This window comes from Octopus sinensis, linkage group LG6, assembly GCF_006345805.1.
Source record: "Octopus sinensis linkage group LG6, ASM634580v1, whole genome shotgun sequence".
NCBI classification, from domain to species: domain Eukaryota; kingdom Metazoa; phylum Mollusca; class Cephalopoda; order Octopoda; family Octopodidae; genus Octopus; species Octopus sinensis.
Genome location: NC_043002.1, coordinates 13,422,928 through 13,450,550, shown reverse-complemented (window position 1 = coordinate 13,450,550; position 27,623 = coordinate 13,422,928). Strand labels below are relative to the sequence as shown.

The window sequence follows — 27,623 nt, the reverse complement described above, 5'->3', positions numbered from 1 at the left end:
AACATGGACAGTGGAGGTTAATTATAGATTATAATATCTACATGCATATATATATATATATATATATATATATATATATATATATACATACACACATCTATAAATATATACTGATATTATGTACATATTTATAATTACATTTTCATAAGTATATATATATATTGATGTCTCCTATAAAATGTCACACACTCACATATTTTTGCAAGTGGGTTTTTTTTTCTCTTTTTAATTCTAGTCTTAAGATATATTGTAACACCACTTCTGTGTTCTTAAATGGCTTAAACTATTTTCCCAGAATTCATTGTTCCCATTGATTACACACACACACACACACATATATATATATATACATACACACACAAGTATATGTGTCACTTGAATGTTGACTTTCCGAAGAGAGAGTACTTAGTAATAGAAAGTCATGATTTTTTTTATTTTGGTCAAGTTCGTCTCTTGCTCTGTTGAGCTTTGTTTTGTTGGTACACAGGGTCTTCAGGCCAAGCAAGTTATGAGCTACAGCATTTGTAACTCGCCTGAACATACTATGCACTCGCTGGTAAAACTCAGAGCAGCTGGAAACTATCTTGACCAAAATAAAAATAATTTATACCCGGATATGTCTCCAACAATAATAACTCTTTACTATAGTGGGCTATGGTGCCCCATTTATGACTAAATGACTTCATCAGTTGGTGCTATTGAGTTAGACATGGCCTGGGCCCTATACTGGCTGAAACCTATCAAAGTTATTAACTATATTGAGCATATACACACTTAGAGATATATATGATTTATAGATAAAAAATCTTTACAGTTAATATAAGTTAATTAATTATTCACATTCTTGAGTGAGTTTACTGCAAGTTAAAAATTCTAAAGAGGTCTAGATCTGATGCTAATTGCTGTAGTTTATCTTTCAGAGACTAAGAAGTGGCCAGATTACAAGAATTTCAAGACATATGACATGACTAAATTGTTAAAATTACTTGGTAATATGAACCCAAATCTGAAACCAATATGAGGAATTTCTTATTTCAAACATGAAATAAAAGCATAGTCTACACTTGGTGTAATCTTTAGAAATGATCTACCAGCCAACAATAGTGGCTTAGTTATATTTCCATTTGAGGTTGTGGGTTTTTTTTTCTCTTTTTATTTCTAGTCTTAAGATATATTGTTGTCTTTACTAAATACAGTATGTATTTTAAATATATACTTAATTATATATACACTCGCGTAAGATCAGTTGTCACGCTCCATTATCTGCTTTGTAGAAAGCATGCCAAAACAGGCGTTGGAATATGCTGCATTCCTTTCGGCTGTTGGACCCTGTCAAGTTGTCCAAAGCATGGCAACATGGACAGTGGAGGTTAATTATAGATTATAATATCTACATGCATATATATATATATATATATATACATACACACATCTATAAATATATACTGATATTATGTACATATTTATAATTACATTTTCATAAGTATATATATACATATATTGATGTCTCCTATAAAATGTCACACACTCACATATTTTTGCAAGTGTGTGAATTTATATATATTATAAATAATGTATATATTTATATATGTACTATCAGTAAATACATATTTATAAATATATAAATACATTTATAAATATATACATGTATAAATAGACACAAATATATATTATATACATTTATAAATATATGTTAGTAGATACATATTTATAAATATATAAATATATAAATTTATAAATATATACATGTATAAATAGACACAAATATATATTATATACATTTATAAATATATATGTTAGTAGATGCATACAAGCACTCACACACATGTATATATGTATTTATATGCGGATACAGACATATATATATGAGCGATATTCCTATGCCTAACTATTTGATGCAGTTCACATTCATATCCTAGCATCTCCCAATGACCAACCTCAAGTGCACAAATCTTTGGGGCCCGTAGAATCTATCTGATTTCCTTGCCACACAATTATATCGGGGACCTAACACTTCAAACGCAGGTGTGTATTTATCACTTAGCCATTTCTGCACAAAAACACAAATGCTCGACATATAAATGCATGTATAAATGTGCGTGTGTATGTATGCGCATGCATAAGTGTGTATAAATGCACATATATTTGCATATATACATACATACATATATATATATATATATATATATATTATATATATATATATATATATATATATATCTGTGTATATATACACACACATGTATGTAAATGTACATAAGTAATATGTATGGTGTATGATATATGTTTATGTATTGGTAAGTCTCCGTTGGAGACAGTGCAATGTAACAGCCAATGCGACTACTGCAACAGCTGTTATTAAACAACAACAACAAACAAAAAAATTAAATTAAAAAAAAAATTGAACAATAAATTAAAATTTTTGAAGGAAGAAAAAACATTTTTTAAAAAAATAAAAAAATAAATTTAAATATCTGCCGTTGTTTGTTTTAGAATAAGTTCCGTTCTAAAGTTCTTTCACATAAGCTAGTAAAATCAGATTTGACTAGTCTCATCCTATCTTTAGTTATACCTAAGAGGAAAAAAAAAATATATAATAAATGAACAAATTCATCACATAGATTATCCTTAAGCAAGGATTAACACCATGTTCTGTTTTTGTTAATCATTTAGATGAATATTATTTTAACCCATTTGTCACCATATATCCATTGCTATTGTTTCAATTAATTTCAGAAAAGAATGAAGAGTTTATTAAACTAACTTTCTCATTAATAAGCTGGGGGTTTGAAACATAAATGAAAATGAAATTTTGATTGAAGGTTTTTAGATCACTTTAACACTTTTGTTACCATATATCTAACGAAATGCATTGCCATTATTTTAATTAGAATTTTATTATTTTTTTTATTATTTTAATAATGAAGAATAGTAAAAATAATCTTGTAATTATTTAACTGGTGTCTGGAATATATATTAACAGAAAATATTAATGAGGAATTTTGAGATCACTTAACAGCAGGAGGTAAGTGTCATAGAACCAGGGGCGGTTTCAGGTGTTTGGCATCAAAGGGTTAATTTAATATTTGACTTGGATCAAATCTGTTTTAAGATTGCTACTCACATTTCTTGGTTTTCTTTGGTAGAATTTTAATTTTTTTTTTTTGGTTTTTGAAATTTTTGATGTTTAAATTTGTTAATTTTTATCTATTTTTAGCTATCTACAATTTATATTTTTTTTTAACTTCATAAATGAAAATTTAAAAAACAATTTTTTTCCTTTTTAAAATAATCCTTTAAATTTTAAATTATTTTGTTTTCTTTCCTGTTTTTCTTCATTATATGTTTTCTCTTTCTCCTTTGTATTTGCATCTCAGTCTGCCCATCTTTCTTTTTCCTCTTATTCTATTGTCTCTTTTCCTTTTGTAAAATACATTTCTAAAGGAAAATGAAAACAAGAGGCATATTTACATCTTAGCAAAGATGCATTTAAAGAAAAATGTTTCCTCATCGCCCATTGTCTTAAAAAAAAAAACGTACACGTATACATACATGTATATGAAGTTTTAAAAAGATTGGACAACTAATGGAACTCGGCAATGAACCAAGCATCAAGCAAATAGCTGCTAGGGAGGAGAAGTGGAATTTTAAGAAGACACCTTGTCTCTTTCTACACTTAGACCCACAACCGAAATCTGTGGGTCAACACAAAGATATTTAGAAGGAGGAATGTGGAAAGACAAGATTTAAATATCTCTTTTTAAATCATTAAAAAAAACATAAACGTTAAATAGTTTAATGATTAACAACTATGTTACCAATTGTGTTGGTCACAAGATGCTTTGCATGGCTACGGATGGTTTTTTTTTTTCCTTAAAAAAATTCATATAAAGCACTTGGGACTTTTGGCCTGTAGTCCATTTCAGTTTTTTTTTTGTTTGTTTGTTTGTTTGTTTAGTACAGCCAAGGAAAATCTTTTACAAAAGGTCCCAAGAAAATTAAATGTCTTCTGCAGCATCATAAAAGAACCAGTAGTTTCTCCCTTCTGGCCCTCTCTGCATTGCTAAAACGCCAAGTTTCACAAGACCTATTAAATCACAGTTTGCTAAAGAAGAGTTCACCGGTCAGACAACTTGTAAACAACAAGTTCGTATGTGGACATCACTATTGCTGTGTTAGGTATCTGACGTACGAACTGTGTGCCAAGACCACGGTACAAAGCCAAGAAACCTTCTTCGCGAGCAACGAGGAATAACGTCTGGAAAAAGGAGGTGTATTTGAGGCCTTCTTGACGTAACCTTGTCCGTGCAACTTCTGCAAAACAAAAAAAAGATATTAAAAAAATAATATTAACTCCTTGATTTAAAAATAATATAAAGGATATAAAAAATAACTCCTTAATTTAAAAATAATATTAACTCCTTAATTTAAAAATAATATAAAGGATATAAAAAAATAATATTAACTCCTTAATTTAAAAATAATATAAAGGATATAAAAAATAATATTAACTCCTTAATTTAAAAATAATATAAAGGATATAAAAAAATAATATTAACTCCTTAATTTAAAAATAATATAAAGGATATAAAAAAATATATTAACTCCTTAATTTAAAAATAATATAAAGGATATAAAAAAATAATATTAACTCCTTAATTTAAAAATAATATAAAGGATATAAAAAAATAATATAACTCCTTAATTTAAAAATAATATAAAGGATATAAAAAAATAATATTAACTCCTTAATTTAAAAAATATAAAGGATATAAAAATAATATTAACTCCTTGATTTAAAAATAATATAAAGGATATAAAAAATAATATTAACTCCTTAATTTAAAAATAATATAAAGGATATAAAAAAATAATATTAACTCCTTAATTTAAAAAAATATAAAGGATATAAAAAATAATATTAACTCCTTAATTTAAAAATAATATAAAGGATATAAAAAAATATATTAACTCCTTAATTTAAAAATAATATAAAGGATATAAAAAAATAATATTAACTCCTTAATTTAAAAATAATATAAAGGATATAAAAAAATAATATTAACTCCTTAATTTAAAAATAATATAAAGGATATAAAAAATAATATTAACTCCTTAATTTAAAAATAATATAAAGGATATAAAAAAATAATATTAACTCCTTAATTTAAAAATAATATAAAGGATATAAAAAATAATATTAACTCCTTAATTTAAAAATAATATAAAGGATATAAAAAAATAATATTAACTCCTTAATTTAAAAATAATATAAAGGATATAAAAAATAATATTAACTCCTTAATTTAAAAATAATATAAAGGATATAAAAACTAATATTAACTCCTTAATTTAAAAATAATATAAAGGATATAAAAAAATATTAACTCCTTAATTTAAAAATAATATAAAGGATATAAAAAATATTAACTCCTTAATTAAACAGAAGGATAATAATTATAGAAGATATCTATAATTTTTACTTGTACTTATTTTCTTGACTGTCAATGACAAATACAAAAGCCAAGCCTATCATGATGTTGAACTAAACTTACTAAAATACATCTAAGTGAATGCTTTACTAATATTCTTTTCTACTCTAGGCACAAGGTTTGAAATTTTGGAGGATGGAGCCAGTTGATTAGATTGACCCAGTATGCAACTGGTACTTAATTTATTGACCTTGAAAGGATGAAAGGCAAAGTCAAACTTGGCAGGAATTTGAACTCAGAACATAAGACAGATGAAATACCGCTGAGCATTTAGCCCAGTATGCTAATGTTTCTACCAGCTGATGATAATGACGGATGGATGGGTTCTACATATTTCAGGTGTCTATATATTGTTGGAAAAAGTATTTTTGAAATAGAATGTTAGTGCCAAGTGAAACCCATCTAGCATGTTCTGTACAGTGGTTGGTTTTAGGAAAGGTGTCAAGCTGTAGCAACACTGCCAAAACAAAGGAGCCTGGTACAGCTCCCAGCCTTGCTAGCTCCTACCAAACCATTCAAGCCATATCAGCATGGGAAACAGATGTTAAATGATGATGATGAGGATGATAAATGCTACTACTAATACTAATAAATATTACCAGCTAGAGAGAAGCAGAAAGAGAGCTTCTAAATGGTCACTTGATCAGCTAGAAATAGCAGCGAAATATCCTTCAAATCATACAGTCGGATAATATGGTAGTATTATATTCATTATGTCTGGAAAACAGACAGGATGCCATGGCTGGGATGTTTTCAATGATAAGACAGCTGGTTCAAGCTGGTCTGGAGTTAACAACAATAACTATACAACACAAGTGGAACATGCTGTCTGTAGGTCAGGCATAGACAAGTACAGCAAAGTGCTTTGCTTAAAACCAAAACAAAATGTTTGTAACGGGATTTTGGGTACTTGACTTGTGCAATCAATTCTCCTTAGGAATTCTATTAAGTGGTCGTAAAAATATTTGAATGCATAACTTTCAAGAGTGTGTTTAATAAATAAACAGGAATGGCTGCTTGTTTATGAAGCTTGTTTCCCAACTATGCGGTTTCAGGTTCAATCCTACAGCATGGCATCTTGGGAAAGTGTCTTTTACCAAGGTCCCATATTTCGTGGATGGAAACTAAATGAAACATGTCGTGCCATTATCATTTCATCATCTTAAAGGTGCTCTTAATACCCTACTAGCACGGACTCGAGTGCCAGTAGTGCGACGCTGGTAACGATCATGCTCAAATGGTGCTCTTTAAGTGCCACTGGCATGGAAGCCGGTTAGCCGCTCTGTCAATGATCACACTCTATGGTGCTCTTTGCACCGTTTCCAATATTCTGTTGAACTATGTCTGGCCATGGGGGAATATTACCTTACTTAGAAACAAGTGAAGGTTGGCAACAGGAAGAGCATCCAGTCATTGAAAATCTGTTTAAACAAATTCCATCTAACTCATGCAAGCATGGAAAAGCAGATGTTAAACAATGATGATGATAATGAAGATGAGTCTCATAAATGCAAAACTACCCAACTCAGCTGTAAAAGGAAAGTTCTTGTAATTACATCATATTTTTCTCTTCAAACTTACCATGTGGATATGCAATGCATGTAGCACAAGTCTTGGAAATGGCACCAGAAAGCATGCAGTAGAGGAAATCTGATGGTTTCCGTTCATTGTTAGTGTAGCTGCCACTCTGCTTTTGATTATTGTAGGCAAGGAACCGGCTCTTGAGAGCTTCATATATCACAAAATGAATAACGGTTTCGGTCATTCCAAAGTAGGAAGCGGTGATGCCTTTGTAGAAACCTCTAACACCACTCTGTTGGTAAATGTTCTTAATACAGTCACGACACTTTAAACTGTTGTCTTTCCTGAAAATAGAAAACAGATTTGGTCAATGGTTGTGAATAGCATTTTTTAGAATAAACTTATAGAATTTTAATTTCAGCATTCAGATCACTTTGTCAAAGCAATATTTATTTTAATCACACATTACCAACCCAGCTGAAACCGGCTCTGGTTCTGTAGTACAAATGTCTTGTTTTCATAAGTTTTGAATTAAAACCTTCCACCAATCCTTTGTCACAATTTATGTTCCTAACACTTGCTTGATGATAACTAAGTTATTTTACAAAATTCTTTGTTATATTTAAAATAATTGAGAGAAACAATGAGCATATCAAAATAAATACGGTAACGAAAGGGTTAATCACACATTATCTTATAGCTTCAAGATTTTAGTGATGCTGTGAATTTTTAGAATGGCATGGTAGGTCAGTTGTGAGAGACCAGATCTAGCCAGTTTGGACATGAAGCAAGTATTATATTTGGGTCAGATATAGCCAGTTTAAATGCTAGAGTTAATAATGATGATGATGTGCAACCCTTTAACCAATACAGAGATTGAGGGGCCATCTGCTAAGGCTCATATGAGATTTGAACTTAGCACTGCTAACTTTAAAAATAAGATTACATTCATCAACATTAACCCTTTTGTGACCAAAATTTACAGAAATACATTGCCTTTGTTTCCATTAATTTTCAAAATTATAAAGAATTCAGTAAAATAAATGTCATTACAAATCCGGGTTTTCAAGCATAATTGAACACGAAATTTTGGAGGAGGGGTTTAATTTAAACAACTTTAAAACAAGACATATGCATCATAGAACCAGAGGGGTTGAGTGGGTTGATAACAAAGGAGTTATTCACACAGTTTCCAATCAGGAAGTACACCAGTTGTCAGTCAAGGCAACTGAGACAATAAAAGTTGAAAAATTCCGGGTGTAATGACTTGGTTAGAATTTTAAATGCGCCACAACTGCTCCAAGAAGTAAAAACTGAATAAAGAGGTACCATGATAAAAAACATGGAATTTATTTCTCAAGTGTCTTTGTTAGGGATCAGAAATTGAATAAAAACTGATCCTTTGGCTAAATAATCTAATAATTCAACAACATGGCTACCGTAAAATGTAACCTTTCATTGAATTGAATTTCAATACAAATTCAAATTTTGCTGAAATAAGACAAAATTATAAATAACTCCACAGAATTAAATAAAATGTAAAAAAAAAAAATGGTGGAGAGATGGCTAAAGAAATAAAAGCAATGGTAATGTATGGCTGTGTAGTAAAGTGTACTTTCCAACCAAATGGTTTTGGGTTCAGTCCCACCGTACAGCACTAAGGGCAAGTGTCTTCCACTAGAGCTTTGGGTCAACCAAAGCTTTCTCAGAATAGACAGAAGCTTGAGAAAAGCTCATAAGATGCGCACGTTTGTGTGTATTTTCCGTGTATTATCTGTGTGTGTATGTATGTGCATGCATCTGCTTCCATTTGCACTTCTCAGAAAATTGTTGAGTTACAAGCTATGAAGTTGTTATTTCTTCTGTTGACAAATCATCAGCTTTATACCTTTGAAGGCAAAGTGGAATAAGAGATAGAAAAGCCTTACTTGAAGAACCAATTAGTGAGAGGAAATGCATCCAGCTGCATAACACTGCCACAATAAAATATTCATCTAACTTATGAAAGAACGAAAGGGAGGGGGGGAGATAGAGAGAAAAAAAGACATAAAATATAAAAAATAAAAATGAACAAATGAACTCACTTCTGATCCAATTGCAACCGAGTCTTGACAAACCAAATTGGATTTGTAGCTGTGCTTGCAGTGAAACCTGGAAGATGAAATAAAATGAGAACTAATACACTTTTTTTTTAATGCAAATTTAAAAAAAAAAACAAAAAAACAGATACAAATCAAAATTTGAGAAGAGAGATCAAATATGAAAACAGAACCTCAAAATAATAACTGGCATATTCATTCTTAAAACATTCTGGAAGATTTGAAGAAAAATATGCTAAATATTGTTGTGTCTGTCACAGGAGAACAGCTTTTCTTTTACAAGAAACTAGCAGTATCGCCCGGCGTTGCTCGGGTTTGTAACATTTTTAGAGTTATAGCCAAAAAATAGCAAAAAAATTAAAAATGGAAAATAAATTATGGTAAATTTTTTTTTAAATCGTTGACTTATCGTAGACATTTTTAGAGAGTTACTTCCCTTATATAATAGCGAAAAAAATGCATTAAAATGGAAAAAAATGATGGTAAATTTTTTTTTAAATCGTAGAATCATCGTAGATGCGTGCTAATACCCAGAAGGGCTCGATATGAATCACGACTATAAGATACCCGGTTTTGGTTAAACTGCACCGCAAAATGTGGGAGTAGTTAGGAATCTAAATCGTAGGAGACAGACACACAACTTGACTTTTATATATAAAGATGTACTCCACTCTTGGAGTGGTTGACATTAGGAAGGGCACCCAGCAGTAGAAACTCTGCTAGATCGGCGGCGAGCTGGCAGAATCGTTAGCACGACGGATGAAATGCTTAGTGGTATTTCGTCTGCTGTTACGTTCTGAGTTCAAATTCAGCCAAGGTCGACTTTGCCTTTCATCCTTTTGGGGTTGATAAATTAAGTACCAGTTATGCACTGGGGTCGATGTAATCGACAATTCCTTTGTCCTTGTTTGTCACCTCTATGTTTAGCCCCTTGAGGGCAATAAAGAAATAAGAAACTCTGCCAGATCGGATTAGAGCCTGGTGCAGCCATCTGGCTCGCCAGTCCTCAGTCAAACCGTCCAACCCATGCCAGCGTGGAAAGCAGACGGTAAACGATGATGATGGTGATGATGACGATGTATGTTCATAACACCTGAGTCATTAGTACAAGAGATTCTCGAACAACCAGTGTTTCAACAATATTGTATCTCATCAGTCAGAAGCACTCCCAGACCAACGAATGTAACAAGAACCAATAATCTACTATAATAATACTCTTGTGTTTTTCTCCATCACAACATATGAATGAGAAAGGAAGGGGTAATGGTAAACTGGTAGTGGGATGGTGAACATGCAATGTTGAAAAGAAAAATCAAACATTGCAATTCTGTGTGTGTGTGTATGTATATGTGTGTGTGTGTGTGTGTGTGTGTGTGTGTACAAGGGAAATATGTGTATGCATGCGAACATTGACTGGTGTATTAATTTGATTTACCATCCGTATTTATATATAAAATACTTCAATTAGCTGTCATTTTTGACAGCATGGGACTAGCTGGTCTTTCTCTTTTACTTGTTTCAGTCATTTGACTGTGGCCATGTTGGAGCATCGCCTTTAGTCGAGCAAATCAACCCCAGGACTTATTCTATCGGTCTCTTTTGCCGAACCACTAAGTTACAGGGACATAAATACACAATCATTGGTTGTCAAGTGATGTTGGGGGACAAACACAGACACACAAATATACACACACACACATATATATATACACATATATACAACAGGCTTCTTTCAGTTTCCATCTGCCAAATCCACTCACAAGGCTTTGGTTGGCCCAAGGTTATAGTAGAAGACACTTGCCAAGGTGCCACGCAGTGGAACTGAACCTGGAACCATGTGATTGGTAAGCAAGCTACATACCACACAGCCACTCCAGCGCCTGTTACAGCCACTCCTATACCTATAAACAAGTCTTGTTTATAATTTCTGTGAACAAACTTTGCTGATCTATGCTGATATCTACCATCATCATCATATTTTGAATCTGAGTTTTGTACCCGTTAACGGGGGTGGCCAGATCTACCCCAATGCCATAGCAACCACCCTTACACCATCTCGCCCAGTTTTGGGCATCTGCCCTTCTCAAGCCAACCCTCCCAATCTACTCCACATTTTCCTTGGTCTAACTCGCTTTCCTCATCCATTCACCTCAAACTCTAGCACCCTCTTCAGAACATGCTCCTCATCCCCCCTCAACACATGCCCATACCACTGCACTCCATCCACCCTTGCCAGCCGTTCCACTGATACCTCCAACCCCAGCATCTCCATCAAGTCCTCAGTCCTCCTCTTATCAAACAGCCTCATGCCACACATAAATTGTCAAGTGCATGGTGTACAGCAAGTATCAAAATGAGGACTTATTTATTAACCCTTTCATTACTCTATTTATTTTGAGATGCTTTGTGTTTCTTTCAATTACTTTAAATATAACAAAGAATTTAGTAAAATAACTTGGTTATCATTCAGCTAGTGTTAGGAACATAAATTATGACTAAGGGTTGGTGGAAGATTTTATATCAAAACTTATGAAAACAAGACATTTGTACTACAGAGCCAGAGCCGGTTTCAACCGGGTTGGTAACGAAAGGGGTAATATATTTAGAGGATTACTGTTTATAAGGGGATTATTTATATTGGCTTCCAGACAAACAAGAGTAGGGGCCACAGTAATCTAGACAGACAGTGGAAGCCTTATGTTGCCAACAAAACAGGTGATAATCGACAGCCAGATGTACGGAGGCAAGGATTGTATAAATTCATGATCAACGAGGTGTTTACATTCAAACCTAAATCCTCAGTGAATCTGTATCTTAATATTTGAAATAAAATCATGAACATGAAAGCCACCACAATGTTGAACAAAGAGTCAATGAAGAGGGAGGGTTCTATGCAGGCACATGACTTGCTAGAAATAGCAACCAAATTATCACCATATAACACACTACATATAATCATTGTTTAACAGCCTCTTTCCATGCTGGCATGGGTTGGACAGTTTGACAGGAGCTGGCCAGGCAGGAGCCAGCACTAGACTGCTGTCTCTGTTTTGGCATGGTTTTTACGGCTGGATGCCCTTCCTAACATCACCCACCCAGCAGAGTGGGCTGAGTGCTTTTTACATGGCACCAGCATAAAAGGGAGAAGAGACTAAACAATGTAGTTCTAGACCAGTGTTTCTCAACATTTTTACCCTTGCGTAACCCTTAAAATATATTACATGTCTCACTACACACAAAAAAAAATTATATACCAGGAGTGGCTGTGTGGTAAGTAGCTTGTTTACCAACCACATGATTCCGGATTCAGTCCCACTGTGTGGCACCTTGGGCAAGTGTCTTCTACTATAGCCTCGGGTCTACCAAAGCCTTGTGAATGGATTTGGTAAACAGAAACTGAAAGAAGCCTGTCGTATATATGTGTATATATATATATATATTATATATATATATATGCGTGTGTGTGTTTGTGTGTCTGTGTTTGTCCCCCTAGCATTGCTTGACAACTGATGCTGGTGCGTTTATGTCCCCGTTACTTAGCGGTTTGGCAAGAGACCGACAGAATAAGTCCCGGGGTCGAATTGCTCGATTAAAGGCGGTGCTCCAGCATGGCTGCAGTAAAATGACTGAAACAAGTAAAAGAGAGTGTATATCTTTCTCATACTTTTTCATCAGAGTTCATGAGGTAAATATCATTATATACATATATAAATTTAAAATGAGGGAGAAAAATTGGATATTAATTTGATTCACATCAATTTAAAACCAGTGGTCTAGCATATTAAAATCTGAAGGTTCAGAAATTGTATTACATACATATGAGTGGGATGACCACTATATGGACAACCCTCATGCCAGAAGTAAATCCGCTTTGGTCTTACCACTAAGGAATGTTCTCAAGAAAATTCAGCAAACACCAGAACGTGTGTGTGTGTGTGTGTGTGTGTGTGTATATATATATATATATATATATAAAAAATGATATTTAAAACATGAACTACTTCTGATCATAAATAAATCATGCTTTATATATATGTATATATATATTTGTTTCAGTCATTTGACTGTGGCCATGGTGGAGCACTGCCTTTAGTTAAACACATCGACCCTAGGACTCATTCTTTGTAAGCCTAGTACTTATTCTATCGGTCTCTTTTGCTGAACTGCTAGGTTACGAGGATGAAAACACACCTGCATTGGTTGCCAAGTGATGATGGCAGGACAAACACAGACACACATATATATGTGTGATACAATCATGAAATTAGCATCAGTTTATCTCACTCTTTCTCGCGGAACCGCTAGGAACCTTTTGTGGACCCTAGGGTTCCGGGAAACCCCGGTTGAAAAACGCTGCTCTAAGCATTAAAGTGAAGATGGTCATTAGTTGGAAAGCTTTTGATTACAAGTCTGCTGTATCAACATGAAAGAAGATATAATCATTCAACATTTTGGTTTATTGAACTCTGATTACAGAATAAAATATTTACACCTTTTTAAAAATATTTATTAGGTGCAGGTATGGGTTGCAGGTAAACAGCTCAGTTTGTAACCATGTGGTTTTGGGTTCAGTTTCAGAGTGCAGCACCTTGGACAAGTGCCTTCTACTACAACCCTGGGTCAACTAATGTCTTGGGAGTGAATTTGGTAGATGGATGTAGAAGCCCACTATGTGTGTGTGTCTACCACCACCACTACACTGCTTGACAACTGGTGTTGGTTAGCTTAGTTCAGCAAAAGAGACCGACAAAATAAATAAGACCATCAGGACTTACTCTTTGGAAGCTTAGTACTTATTCTATTGGTCTCTTTTGCCAAACTGCTAAGTTACAGGGACGTAAACACACCACCATTGGTCATCAAGTGATGTTGGGGGGACAAACACAGACACACAAATATATATACACACACATATATATATGACGGGCTTCTTTCGGTTTCTGTCAACTAAATCCACTCACAAGGCTTTGGTTGGCCCAAGGCTATAGTAGAAGACACTTGCTCAAGGTGCCACGCAATGGGAATGAACCAGGAACCATGTGGTTGGTAAGCAAGCTACTTACCACACAGCCACTACTGCGCCTATAAGTACTAGACTTAAACAAATAAGTACAGGGGTCAATTTCTTTGATTAACCCCTTCAAGGCAGTGCCCTAGAATAGCCACAATCCAATGACTGAAGAAAGTAAATGATAAAAAAAAATTCTTGATGAGATTTATAAAACTGAAACAGTCAACAAACATTACAATTATTGCCTGGTCTCTAGCAAAAATTTTTCTATTTCAAAGAAATATTTAAAGAAAAAACAGTAGAAAGAGCAACTTACCAGCTGCTAATGCAGAGAAGATGTGGACCAGAGGTGTATCAGGTGCTAATACTGAATTTAGGGTCATTTTCATATTAGCATATGCAAAAAAGTACAAAGCCCTGCAAAAGAGAGAAAAGGAGAAGTTCGTTTTAGTATTCAACAGAGGTGTGTTAGCTATTTTCAGAATGTATTAACCCTTTTGTTACGGTATTAATTTTGAGATGCTCTGTGTTTCTTTCAATTTTAAGTATAAAATAGAATTTACTAAGCTAGAGTTATGAACATAAAATTGTGATTAAGGTTTGGTGGAAGATTTTAATTCAAGACTTATGAAAACAAGGCATTTGTATTACAGAGCCAGAGGCGATTTCAGCAGAGTTGGTATCAAAAGGGTTAAGAATTGTTTCTCTATTATATATTTTAACCCTTTTGTTGCCATATTTCTGTTGAGACGCTCTCTGTTTCTTTCAATTAATTTAAAATTGAACTAAAAATATTGTAAAATAACTAAGTTATCATTAAGCTAGATTTTGGAACAAAAATTGTGACTAAGGTTTGGTAGAAGGTTTTAATTCAAAACTTATGAAAACAAGACATTTGTATTACATAACTAGAGGCAGTTTCTGCCAGGTTGGTATCGAAAGGGTTAATTAAATAGTTTCCAAAAAACTAACATTAAATACGTCAATGTGGTCACTGAACATGGTTAAAATTAGTGGCCAAATTTCCTTCGGGCCACACACACACGCAAAAGAAAAAAAAAAAATACATAATATATATTGAGAAAAATAATAAATATTAATTCAAGATGATTGATGCTGAACTGTTTTTCATCATGGGTCTTTTTGATCAGATTCTACTTATTCAAGGTCAAACTGTGGCTAAACTGCCACAACCAGCAATGGTTCCCAAACCCTTCTTGATTCTTTTTTAAGAACCCACTTTCCAATCATTATCATCACCATTATCACTACTGCCAACACTGTCAACACCACCACCACCACCATCATTTTAACATCCTCTTTTCCATGCTTGCATAGGTTGGACGAAATTCATAGAGTCAAATTTTCTACAGCCAGCTACCCTTCCTGCCAATAACCCTCATGTTTCCTCATGGCCAGCATGCACAGACATGTTGTCAGTCACAGTTCATTAGAAATGAACGACATTGTTTATATGACGGTGACTCACATTTACAACAATAATGTAAAGAGACACAATTACACACATATATAAATACATACACAATGGGCTTCTTTCAATTTCTTATTTCTTTATTGCCCACAGGGGGCTAAACATAGAGGGGACAAACAAGGACAGACAAAGGGATTAAGTGGAGGTCGACTTTGCCTTTCATCCTTTCCGGGGACGATAAATTAAGTACCAGTTAGGCACTGGGGTCAATGTAATCAACTTAATCCCTTTGTCTGTCCTTGTTTGTCCCCTCTGTGTTTAGCCTCTTGTGGGCAATAAAGAAATATATAGATAGATAGATACATACATACATACATGACGGAGCTTCTTTCATTTTACACAATGAGTGTATGAATGTATGTATGAGTAAGTGCATGTCAACAATTTCTTACACAATAGTAATATAAGCCAATAAATTCTTATAGTTCTGATAAATAATCAGAATTTCTGAAAAGCAATCATGATTATTAATAGAAGATTCTGACCTAAAATTACACACAGAACCTTAGAGAGTATATTAAGGGGTAAATTGAGGTTGAGTGAGAGGGTAACTGGGAGATGGAAATGACAGAGTGAATAAATGAACAGCTGGATGTGTAGACAGTAAGAACAGATGTTAGCTAAAGAATTTCTAGGTAAAAAGAAAATAAAGCAAACACAATGACATGGACAGTGAACTAGATTAGGTAAGGTGTGGTCTGTTAGGACAGTCAGAAGAGGACAAGTGAGAATTCAATTATAAATCAATAAGAATATATGTTGTGCATTGTATTGTTATGTAAGATTGTTATGCATAGTATTGTTATGTAAGATGTATTGTTATGTGAGATTTACTACACCGCACAACACCCAGGGTATGAGATTTCTGATATGGCCTTAAAAAAATAATAAATGCGCATTTTTAAAGCCTTGCCAGGCTCATGGGCCCGGTTTCAATGGCGTATGTGTTCCCCAGCTGAATGGGACGCCAGTCCAACGCAGCGTTACTCATTTTTGCCAGCTGAGTGGACTGGAGCAACGTGAAATGTAGTGTTTTGCTCAAGAACACAACACGTCGCCCAGTCCAGGAATCGAAACCACAATCTTACGATCATGATGCTGACACCCTACCCACTAAGCCACGTGTCTCCACAAAATAGATGAACGCTTTTAAAGCCTAGCCACTGGAGCAACGTGAAACAAAGTGTTTTGCTCAAGAACACAATGTGTCGCCCGGTCCAGGAATCAAAACCGCAATCTTACGATCATGATGCTGACACTCTACCCACTAAGCCACGCGTATCCACGATATCGCCTTAGGTTGACTTAATCCTTTTGATACCAACTTGCTTGAAACTACCCCTGGTTCTATGATACAAACTTCTTAAAACAGTTGTGTAACATACCTAATGAATATACACCATTGAAAGGCATGTCATGGTTTTTGTCAGGGGAAAAATCTCTTCACAGACATGCATCAGAAATATAATATAAATCAAAACGAAGTGAACATTGTCTCAGCAGTGGCTCACAGAAATGTCAGACATGTTTTGATCTAACCCTAACCCTTGTTAGACCTTGTCAATGACAGATACCTAGTTACAACAAATCTAAATGAAATCTGTTTCTGAGATATAGCAAACAGTGGATGGCTGCAACAATGTGTGTTTGTGTGTTGAGAGGATTCTTGGAGCATTGTAAGAATAAATAAATTGACCCTGCTGTAATCTACTTAGTACTGTTTCCACCCATTTGTATTTCTAGATTTGTGTGGGTCAAGCAGGACTGAAGGCACTGGTCTTCAGTGGTAGCACATCCACCCCTCGGGTTGTTTCTGGCTGCACAGTTCCTCAGAAAATGTTCTTCACCAAATGTCTGAGGGTGGTAATATGACCACTGTGAAAAAAGTTAGAGAGCTCCGAGCAAGGCCTGTTGGCAGGCATACAAAAATATAGGATGATGGAAAATGGCCTAGTCCACACAGAATCCATCAGTTTCTGTAAATGGTGAGGCAAAAAAGACGTGTATGAGTACCATAAATCCTCAAGTGTAACCTGCATTTTTTTCCCAAAATTTGAAGATCAAAATCCCTAGTGCATACTATATACGAGGTTAAAAATGAAAAGTATTTTCTAAGCAATGTCTGAGTCTCTATTTGCTGTCTCTATTTGCAATGGTTATTCAGACGCATTTTGTGATGTCGAGTGCAAAAATACCTTAAGCTAAGTCTGAAAGCAATGAAGTCATAAAAGAATCATCCATAACTTGCAGTAAGCAACATTTATTAAAATAAAAGTATTCAGAACACAGAATAACATGTAACAAAAACAATTTGCAAACATATTTACATTCCCATATAACAGTTAAGAACATCACCATTATTGTATGATTCATGCATGCAAGTGTTTGTTCGACCAGGTGCTGCTGGCTTAATTATTGCATGACTCAAGTTAGAGAAGGAGTGCGTATTATGCACAAGGTTTAGGTTTTTCAGAAGTGCAGCCCCCTAAAAATCCCCTGCATAGAAAATTCACAAAAAAGTCACTTCTGTTGATTTTTCAATGGCTTTGCAGGGTGACTGGGGAAATGTAAAGATGTGCACGACCACCCTTGGATGGCTTTGAATGACCATAGAAAGTGCGAGCCTTCTAACTGAAAAATTGTGGATTTGTATAAAGGACACGCACACACACACACACATTTTGCCATTTATATATATAGAGATACTGTACAACTGATCCTACTGCTCTATGCCCTTGTGCTAATAAGGTGTCTTATATGCAAAACTTTAGGGTTTCAGTGGATAAATGTATTACTTTGCAACTATTAGTTCAGAAATAAAGGTTACCAGTTCATCTAGGGATATTACAGATGATGTGGAAAAAACATTCGAGCGAGGTTGTTGCCAGTGCTATTGGACTGGCTCCTGGGCAGGTGGGACGTAAAAAAATCACCATTTGAGTGTAGCTGTTGCCAGTACCGCCTGACTGGCCCTCGTGCCGGTGACACATAAAAGCACCCACTACACTCTCGGAGTGGTTGGCATTAGGAAGGGCATCCAGCCGTAAAAACTCTGCCAGATCAAGATTGGAGCCTGGTGCAGCCATCTGGTTCGCCAGACCTCGGTCAAATCGTCCAACCCATGCTAGCATAGAAAGCGGACGTTAAACGATGATGATGGTGATTGACAGGATATTAAAACAAGTGAAAATATCTGGCAAATAATCATCTTAATTTAATGTCCATTTTCCCAGGCTCACATGGGTCAATCAGAACTTGTCAAGGTAGATTTTTCTACAGCCAAACACCCCTACCATCTTCTGAGTGCAAGGCAATATTTTCTTGAAGCTAAACATGTTTTTCAAGAAAGACTTGAAATGAAAACCCTTGCTTGTATGATAGTGATGTTCATTTACAACCATCACACAATGTCTAGACAGGTGTACGTACAAATACACATATACATACAACAGGCTTCTTTCAGTTTCCGCCAACCAAATCTACTCATAAGGCTTTGGTCAGCCTTGGACTATAGTACAAGATATCTGCTCAAGGTAGCCAAAGAGTGGGAATGAACTTATGACTAGACAGAAATCAAGCTTCTTAACCACACACCTGCACATGAAAATTTATGTAATAAAAACCCTACTCAATCACTGGCTGTGTGGTAAGTAGCTTGCTTACCAACCACATTGTTCTGTGTTCAGTCCCACTGTGTGGCACTTTGTGCAAGTGTCTTCTGCTATAGCCTTGGGCCGACCAAAGCCTTGTGAGTGGATTTGGTAGACAGAAACTGAAAGAAGCCCGTCGTATATATGTATATATATGTGTGTGTGCGTGTATGTTTGTGTGTCTGTGTTTGTCCCCCTAGCATTGCTTGACAACCGATGCTGGTGTGTTTACATCCCCGTAACTAAGCAGTTCGGCAAAAGAGATCGATAAAATAAGAACTAGGTTTACAAAGAATAAGTCCCGGGGTCGATTTGCTCAACTAAGAGCGGTGCTCCAGCATGGCCGCAGTCAAATGACTGAAACAAGTAAAAGAGTAATCCAAAAAATAATAATTTCATTATCAACAATTCCTCTCATATATTTAACCCTTTAGCATTCAGATTATTCTGTCAAATGTAAGCTGTGATACCAGAGAACCATCCAAACGTGGACGTTGCCAGCGCCGCCCCGACTGGCCTCGTGCCGGTGGCACGTGAAAACCACCATCCAATCGTGGTCGTTTGCCAGACTTGTCTGGCACGTAAAAAGCACCCACTACACTCACGGAGTGGTTGGCGTTAGGATTCCAGATCCCAGTTGAACCGTCCAACCCATGCTAGCATGGAAAACAGACGCTAAACGATGATGATGATGATGATGATTTATTCACATTTTTCTGAATTAATCACGCGTTATCTCATAGTTTTAAAATTTCAATAGCGTGCTTGTATATTTTCAGAATGACATTGTAGGATAGGTGAGTGGTTGGATTTGGTCAGTTTGGACTTAAAACAGGTAGAATATTTGCGCCAGACGTAGCTGGATCAAATAACAAAGAGTTAATTCATCTAAAGTTCAAAGAAGTCTCCCACTGATACATAAGTGCATCTAATTAAAATATTTTAAATATTTACCTGCAAAACGTAATATAGTAATCTTTTGACTATGGCAGGCGTTACGTTCCGAAACCTCTCACAAAAATAATTAAAATCTAAAAAAATGTAAATACCAATCGGCTGCAGAAACACGTGATATACCGAGGAGTCTCTTTTACTTGTTTCAGTCATTTGACTGCGGCCATGCTGGAGCACCGCCTTTAGTCGAGCAACTCGACTGCGGGACTTATTCTTTGTAAGCCCAGTACTTATTCTATCGGTCACTTTTGCCGAACCGCTAAGTGATGGCGACGTAAACACACCAGCATCGGTTGTCAAGCAATGCTAGGGGGACAAACACAGACACACAAACATATATATATATATATATATATATATATATATATATACGACAGGCTTCTTTCAGTTTCCGTCTACCAAATCCACTCACAAGGCATTGGTCGGCCCGGGGCTATAGTAGAAGACACTTGCCCAAGATGCCACGCAGTGGGACTGAACCCGGAACCATGTGGCTGGTTAGCAATCTACTTACCACACAGCCACTCCTGCTATATAAATACATATATTAGCCAGGAAAATCTGCCGCATGTACTGAGTGTGCGATAGGTGAACCGTGATATGGCGAGAGATAGCTTTACAATGGCTTTTACTGATATTGTTCATTATTTACATTTGATGGATATTTGTCCTCATCTTGTTTGTTGTTAACACAACGTTTCGGCTGATATACCCACCAGCCTTCGTCAGGTGTCTTGAGGAAATTTCAAACCTGGGTTCTCATTCCTAAGGTATTTTTCGATATTATTATTATCATTATTGTTCAGGTCACTGCTTGGAATCGAACTCGGAATCTTGGGGTTAGTAGCCCATGCTCTTAACCACTTCGTCATATGCCTGTGGGCATATGGCATAGTGGTTAAAAGTGCGGGCTACTATGGTGCCGCACTAATAACCGAAACAAGTAAAATCATCATCAACATCATCATCATTTAACATCTGCCTTCCATACTGGCATGGGTTAGACAGTTTGACATGAGCTGGCCAGGCAGGAGCCTGCAGCAGATTTCCATGTCTATTTTGGTAGGGTTTTTACAGCTGGATGCCACTCCTAATGTCAACCACCCAGCAGAGTGGACTATGAGACAGAGAGATGACCAAGCTTTGCAGAGCGGCTTTACTCTGCGTGCTTTAGCTTCATTACTATGGCAACAATCTGGATACTTATCAATACATCTGATCAATAAGTATCCAGAAAGAGGCATGTGTATACACATATGCCTGTGTGTGTGTGTGTGTATGCATAGGAGTACTCACATGCGCATTTTCAAGATTCCATTTTTTATTGACATGTAATTCTATGAAGTTTATTTGATATTAAGTAGCAGCTTTTGATTCCATGATTATAAATACATTCAGAAAGGCACTAATCAAACCATTTATGTCCTGATCTTATAAAGCGAAGGTCACGACAGAGCTAGTCTTAATTGTCCAGGATGAAAGCAGATGTCTTTTTCGACTTCCACAAATGGAATGTAAGTAGCAGTAACTAATGTATCAACTTGGGTATAAACATTTTTCAAATACTTTGTTACTGTACTACTAATGATATATATTACATCATCATCGTTTAACGTCAGTTTTCCATGCTAGCATGGGTTGGACAGTTCGACCAGGGTCTGAAAAGCCAGGATGCTGCACCAGGCTCTAGTCTGATCTGGCAGTGTTTTTACAGCTGGATGCCCTTCCTAATGCCAACCACTCCGTGAGTGTAGTGGGTGCTTTTTATGTGCCACCGGCACAGGGGCCAGAGGAGACTGGCAACGGCCACGGTCGGTTGGTGCTTTTTATGTGCCACCGGCATGGATGCCAGTCAAGGTAGCGCTGGCATCGGCCACGTTCAGATGGTGCTTTTTACATGTCACTGACACGGGTATCACAACTACAATTTCTATTTGACTTTTATTTTGATGTTGATGTACTTGACTCAATAGGTCTCCTCAAGAACAGCAGGTCACTCTACAATCCAAGGTTAGCACAGCAGGCCATCCTGCGAGCCATGAACTCACTTCATTTGTCGGGTCTTCACAGACACAGCATATCTCCAAAGGTTTCGGTCTTTCGTCATTGCCTCTGTGAGACCCAACATTCAAAGGTCATGCTTGACCACCTCATCCCATGTCTTCCTGGGTCTACTTCTACCCTGGATTTCTTCAACTGTTTGGGAGTGGCACTTCTTCACACATCTCTCCACATCCATATATTACCATTGTTTTAATTAATTTTGAAAACAACGAAGAACTTAATGAAACAACTATCTTTATTAAGCTGGAGCTTCGAACACAAATTAAACATGGAAATTTTCCTGAAAGGTTTTGATTTAAATCACTTTCATCCTTTTACAGCCATATTTCAGTTGACATTCATTACTTTCATTTCAATCAATTTTGGAAACAATAACGAATTTAATACAATAACTGTCATTATTAAGCAAGTTTTAATTCTTCTTTCAATTCTTCAATGCATAATTGTTATGTGACCAATTTTTCATTTGTTTCACAAAGTTCTTTGCATTTTTATTGAACTATGTATGTGTGTATGTATGTTTGTATGTCTGTGTTTGTCCACCCAACATCGCTTGACAACCGATGCTGGTGTGTTTACGTCCCCATAACTTAGCGGTTCGGCAAAAGAAACCGATAGGATAAGTACTAGGCTTACAAAGAATAAGTCCTGGGGTCGATTTGCTTGACTAATGGCAGTGCTCCAGCATGGCCAAAGTCAAATGACTGAAACAAGTAAAAGAGTAAAGAGTAAAAGAGTATGGAAGGTCCTTTGAGCTGTTACGGTTGGTTAATAGGGGGCATTCAAGGCAGTTCTTCATAATATGGCCTGCTTTGCCACCTTCACAAGTGGTTGGGCCAGTGTTGTGCACCACTGATCATAGCAACTTTTTATTGTCCAGTTTTAATTCTCAAGTGATTGAGTGTCTTCAACTGAATCCATGGTGCTTCTGAGCCAAGAGAGAAGTCTTCAGCAAGAGGAGGGATTTTTATGTCAATTGGAAAAGGATTGTTCTCCAGCTTTTCCATCCACAGCTGCAGATTTTAATTTAGATTACTTTATAACAAGTCATAGAGGTGGTCTCAGGTGGGTTGTTATCAAAAGGTTAACATTGAAAACCAATAATTAGATTAATACTTTTCTAATGATAGAAATGGAGTGTCCATCATACAAAAGAGGGGCCTCTATACAGTCGATTATTTGCAGTTGTATCGCCCTCAAATCACACCTTTATCATCATCATCGTTTAACATCCGCTTTCCATGCTTGCATGGGTTGGATGGTTCGACTGGGGTCTGGGAAGGCAGGAGGCTGCACCAGGCCCAGTCTGATCTGGCAGTGTTTCTACAGCTGGATGCCCTTCCTAACGCCAACTACTCCGTGAGTGTAGTGGGTGCTTTTTACGTACCAGGTGAGACTGGCAATGGCCACGATTGGTTGGTGCTTTTTACATGCCACCGGCATGGAGGCCAGTCGGGGCGGCGCTGGCAACGGCCACGTTCGGATGGTTCTTTTACGTGCCACCGGCACTGGTATCACAACTACAATTTCCATTGATTTTTGAGCGATTTCGATTTCAATTCCGATTTCAGTAATGACTGGCCACAGGATGGCTCAATCAGAGTTAGACACCAGCAACAAAAAGTAGAACCTACACCAGCAAGAATGAATATAAAAACAGCGAAAGAAACTCCTAGATTATTCTTTATATCTACAGGTTTTGCTCTGTTTAACTCTTTTGATACGAACCCGCCCAAGAACGCACTTGGTTCGATTTCCATCAAAGTTTCATATTAATCTGTGTTCCTGACATCAGCCAAAAGTTATTGTACAAAACGCTTCCTTATTTGGAAAATGAATTGAAACAAAAGATAATGTATTTCATAAGAAATCATCATCATCATCATCGTTTAACGTCTGCTTTCCAAGCTAGCATGGACTGGCGAACCAGATGGCTGCACCAGGCTCCAGCCTTGATCTGGCAGAGTTTCTACAGCTGGATGCCCTTCCTAACGTCAACCATTCCCAGAGTGTGTATGTGTGTGTATATGCTTGTGTGTCTGTGTTTGTCCCCAACATTGCTTGACAACCGATGGTGGTGTGTTTACATCCCCGTAACTTAGCGGTTCGGCAAAAGAGACCAATGGAATAAATACTAGGCTTCCAAAGAATAAATCCTGGGGTTGATTTGCTTACTAAAGGTGGTGCTCCAGCATGGCCGCAGTCAAATGACTGAAAGAAGTAAAAGAGAGTATGCACTCTTTAAATCTACTTAAAATGTGTTATGCCGTGTGTGTGTCCCCTTAAACACCCCTCACTAGTTGTTGCACTCCTTTGTCACCTTCATGCAGTTTAACACCCTAACAACAGCTTTCACACTTTTTGCCATGTGGCCCTCTTTCTCAGGTTCCTTCTACTTGTGTAATATGGCAGTTCTTTATCACCCAAATGTCATCCTCCATATGCAAACAGTAGTCTTCTCTCTAACTTGTAATAGACCCAGTTTTTCTCTCAACACATTTATATTCCATCAACAACCATATTTTTTCAAGCCAAATAAAACTATTGATATGTTAGGTTCACATTTACACTTCTGAACCCTATTTCCGTTCTCAGAAAATTTCCTCTAATTCTTTGATTTCATTATGACAACAATGTGAGCATACAAGGATTCCCACAGATGGCGAGTTTTAAATTCTATTATAACCAGAAGAACAAAAATAGGATCTCTTCGGTTTGAATGGCAGTTTTTAACATAATTTCTAGGTAACTAAAAAATTTTAAACTTCGTATACTGGTAGAATGTGTTTATAAAACATCTTTTTCTCTTGGCTTTATTGAGAAAATTCTATAGTTTGTAAGATATTTGTTGTTTTTTTCTTCAATTTCTGCAATTTCTACCAATCAATGATGTCCATTGAGGTAAAAATAAAAACATTCTGTGCCGTATGAATATGTTCCTTGTTTAAGAAACAGATTGGGTTTTACATTTGTGAAGAAAAAAAGATACCCTTCCCCCCACCCCTAACCCTAAAACAGATTGAAATGCAATAGATCGATGCTAGGGTCATAATTAGGGGTGACAATTTCATTGACACTGCTAGAAAAAACTGCCATTCAAACCAAAAAGATCCCAAAAATAAATAGAAGGAGCAGACAACCCAATCCTTATCTATACACTATCACCTCACTAAGTTCCTTATTGGACTTGTTGCTAACTGTCATTTCATTGGCAACACCCCAGCAAATGGTTTGCATGGCTCTCATAAGATATTAATTTAAACTCTGCTTTCTTTGCAAGAACCAGAGAAGCCAGTTCTATCAGAGAAACTTTGAAGTAAACAGTTACCATTAATATTAAACATTACATGGGCAGTATTTGAACCCTTTACTCAGTGCATGTTTACTGAATATAAACACAGACACACACATCTGGAATAGGAGAAAGAATACTAAATAGATATCACAGGGTTCGTTTATTTATTATTTCAAAGATGGTAATTCATTTTGCTGCTACTTAAAATTTCTGTCTATATCGGATTCTTTTTGTCACATGATAAATCACTTAAGCAGGTGATTAGTGTGAAAATGAATCATAAGTTACATCTGTTGATAAGAAATCCATTCTCTTTCTCTCACTCTCTCTCGCAGTGATTGTATCATCATCTTCACCGTCATCACAATTTAATATAAGTCTTCCAGGCTGGCATGGTTTCCACAGCCAGATGCCTTTTTTTAAGCCAATAACTTTACAAAGTGTACTGGTGGTTTCTTTCATGATACAAGAACTGGTGAGGTCACCATATACCTTTTTTTAAACTACAAAGCACCCTTTTTTAAAAAACTGAATGGCAATATAGTAAAGAAGGAGGCTGCCCTATGTTAGGTGATGAGAGATTGAAATATGATAGAAAGAACAGGAATGAGTTTGTGGTAGTAGAGAGAATAAATAAGCTACAGGGGTATTAAATACAAAGGATGAGAATTCAGACTGGAACAAATTAGGAAAGTATGTTCCACTGAATGTGTAATGCTTAGTGTGTCTGAATGAGTGAGCTCAAAAAAGTTGAGGCAGAAAAATCAGGTATAAGGGGAATCATCTGCCATATGAAAGGGGAAGACTGCATCATAGGTTGGATGGCTTGACAGGAGCTGGCAAGGCAGGGGTCACACCAGGTGTGCAAAACATTTCACAATCCAGCAATCCCAACAAATGGGCCCTTAGGACTACCAAGAGAGTTTGATCAATATGAAGGATCAGCTGATGGCTCCACAGAAACAGAGAATTAAAGTAGGTTGCTTTTTTGAGCAAGGTTGACAACATGAGCAGGGACTACCTGATTGTGGCACAAAGTTTCTTTCGGGGTCGCATTAAAACAGTGTGCCATTTTACTGTGAATGTGTTGTATACTTTTGGCTGTTTTGGTGTCTTTGGTTTTCCTTGTATTATATTTCTTTGCACCTCGAAAGAAATATGTACCAACACACACACAACTGCAGACACAGCTATATGGTTAAGAAGTTTGCTTCTCATCTCCTGTGTTCTGGGTTCAATTCCATTGTGTGACATCTTGGGCAAGTTTCTTCCAAACATAGTTTCAGTGTAAAAACCTCATTTGTGAGTTAAACTTGCTAAACAAAGACTGTGTAGGAATCTATTTGCATATTATGTCCATTTACACACACACATGTGCGTGCGTGCATGTAAATGTCTATACATATATCTACATATATACATATATGCATTGACAAAAAGAAAAACAAGAAAATATCAGCGGAGCTAACACAGCACAAATAATAACTGCACAGCAAAGTTAAGTCTATTAACAAATAAACAATTGTCATCTTGTTATTTACATAACGAACTTCAATGAATGGCCAGTTATTTAAAGATGAATGTTCTCATGCATATATAAACATTTGTTAAACTGTTTCCATTAATTCAGACACTAAACTAATGGAATACTACGCAGTGGTATTACGAAGTAGCTGTATTGTCACCCTGACCAATATTTCATTACTTTAAAGTTGCTGTTTTCAAAATCTAGCAAAGGGGAAAGCTATGATATGCCAATGGTGCAACATCATCGTTTAATGTCCACTTTCCATGCTAGCATGGGTTGGACGATTTGACTGAAGACTGGCGAACCAGATGGCTGCACCAAACTCCAATCTTCATCTGGCAGAGTTTCTACAGCTGGATGCCCTTCCTAACGCCAACCACTCTGAGAGTGTAGTGGGTGTTTTTACATGCCACTGGCACGTAGGCCAGTCAGGCGGTACTGACAACGGTGTGTTTTTATGTGCCACCTGCACAGGAGCCAGTCCAGCGGCTCTGGCAACGACCTTGCTGGAATGTTT

At 36.1% G+C, this 27,623-nt stretch overlaps 1 protein-coding gene across 5 annotated transcripts in view; it reads right to left on the bottom strand.

The window, feature by feature from the left end:
- Positions 1-3,780: 3,780 nt before the first annotated feature.
- The window catches only part of LOC115213484 (solute carrier family 25 member 36), a 63,600-nt gene continuing 39,757 nt past the window's right edge, over positions 3,781-27,623 (bottom strand). For all 5 annotated transcript variants that reach the window (XM_029782477.2, XM_029782478.2, XM_029782479.2 and 2 more), the window contains 4 exons: positions 14,440-14,540; positions 9,098-9,164; positions 7,074-7,357; positions 3,781-4,314 (listed from right to left, as the gene is read on the bottom strand). In XM_029782477.2, the coding sequence (XP_029638337.1) occupies positions 4,118-4,314; positions 7,074-7,357; positions 9,098-9,164; positions 14,440-14,540 (649 nt within the window). In that variant the 3' untranslated portion in view covers positions 3,781-4,117. The remainder of the gene's footprint in view (positions 4,315-7,073; positions 7,358-9,097; positions 9,165-14,439; positions 14,541-27,623) is intronic.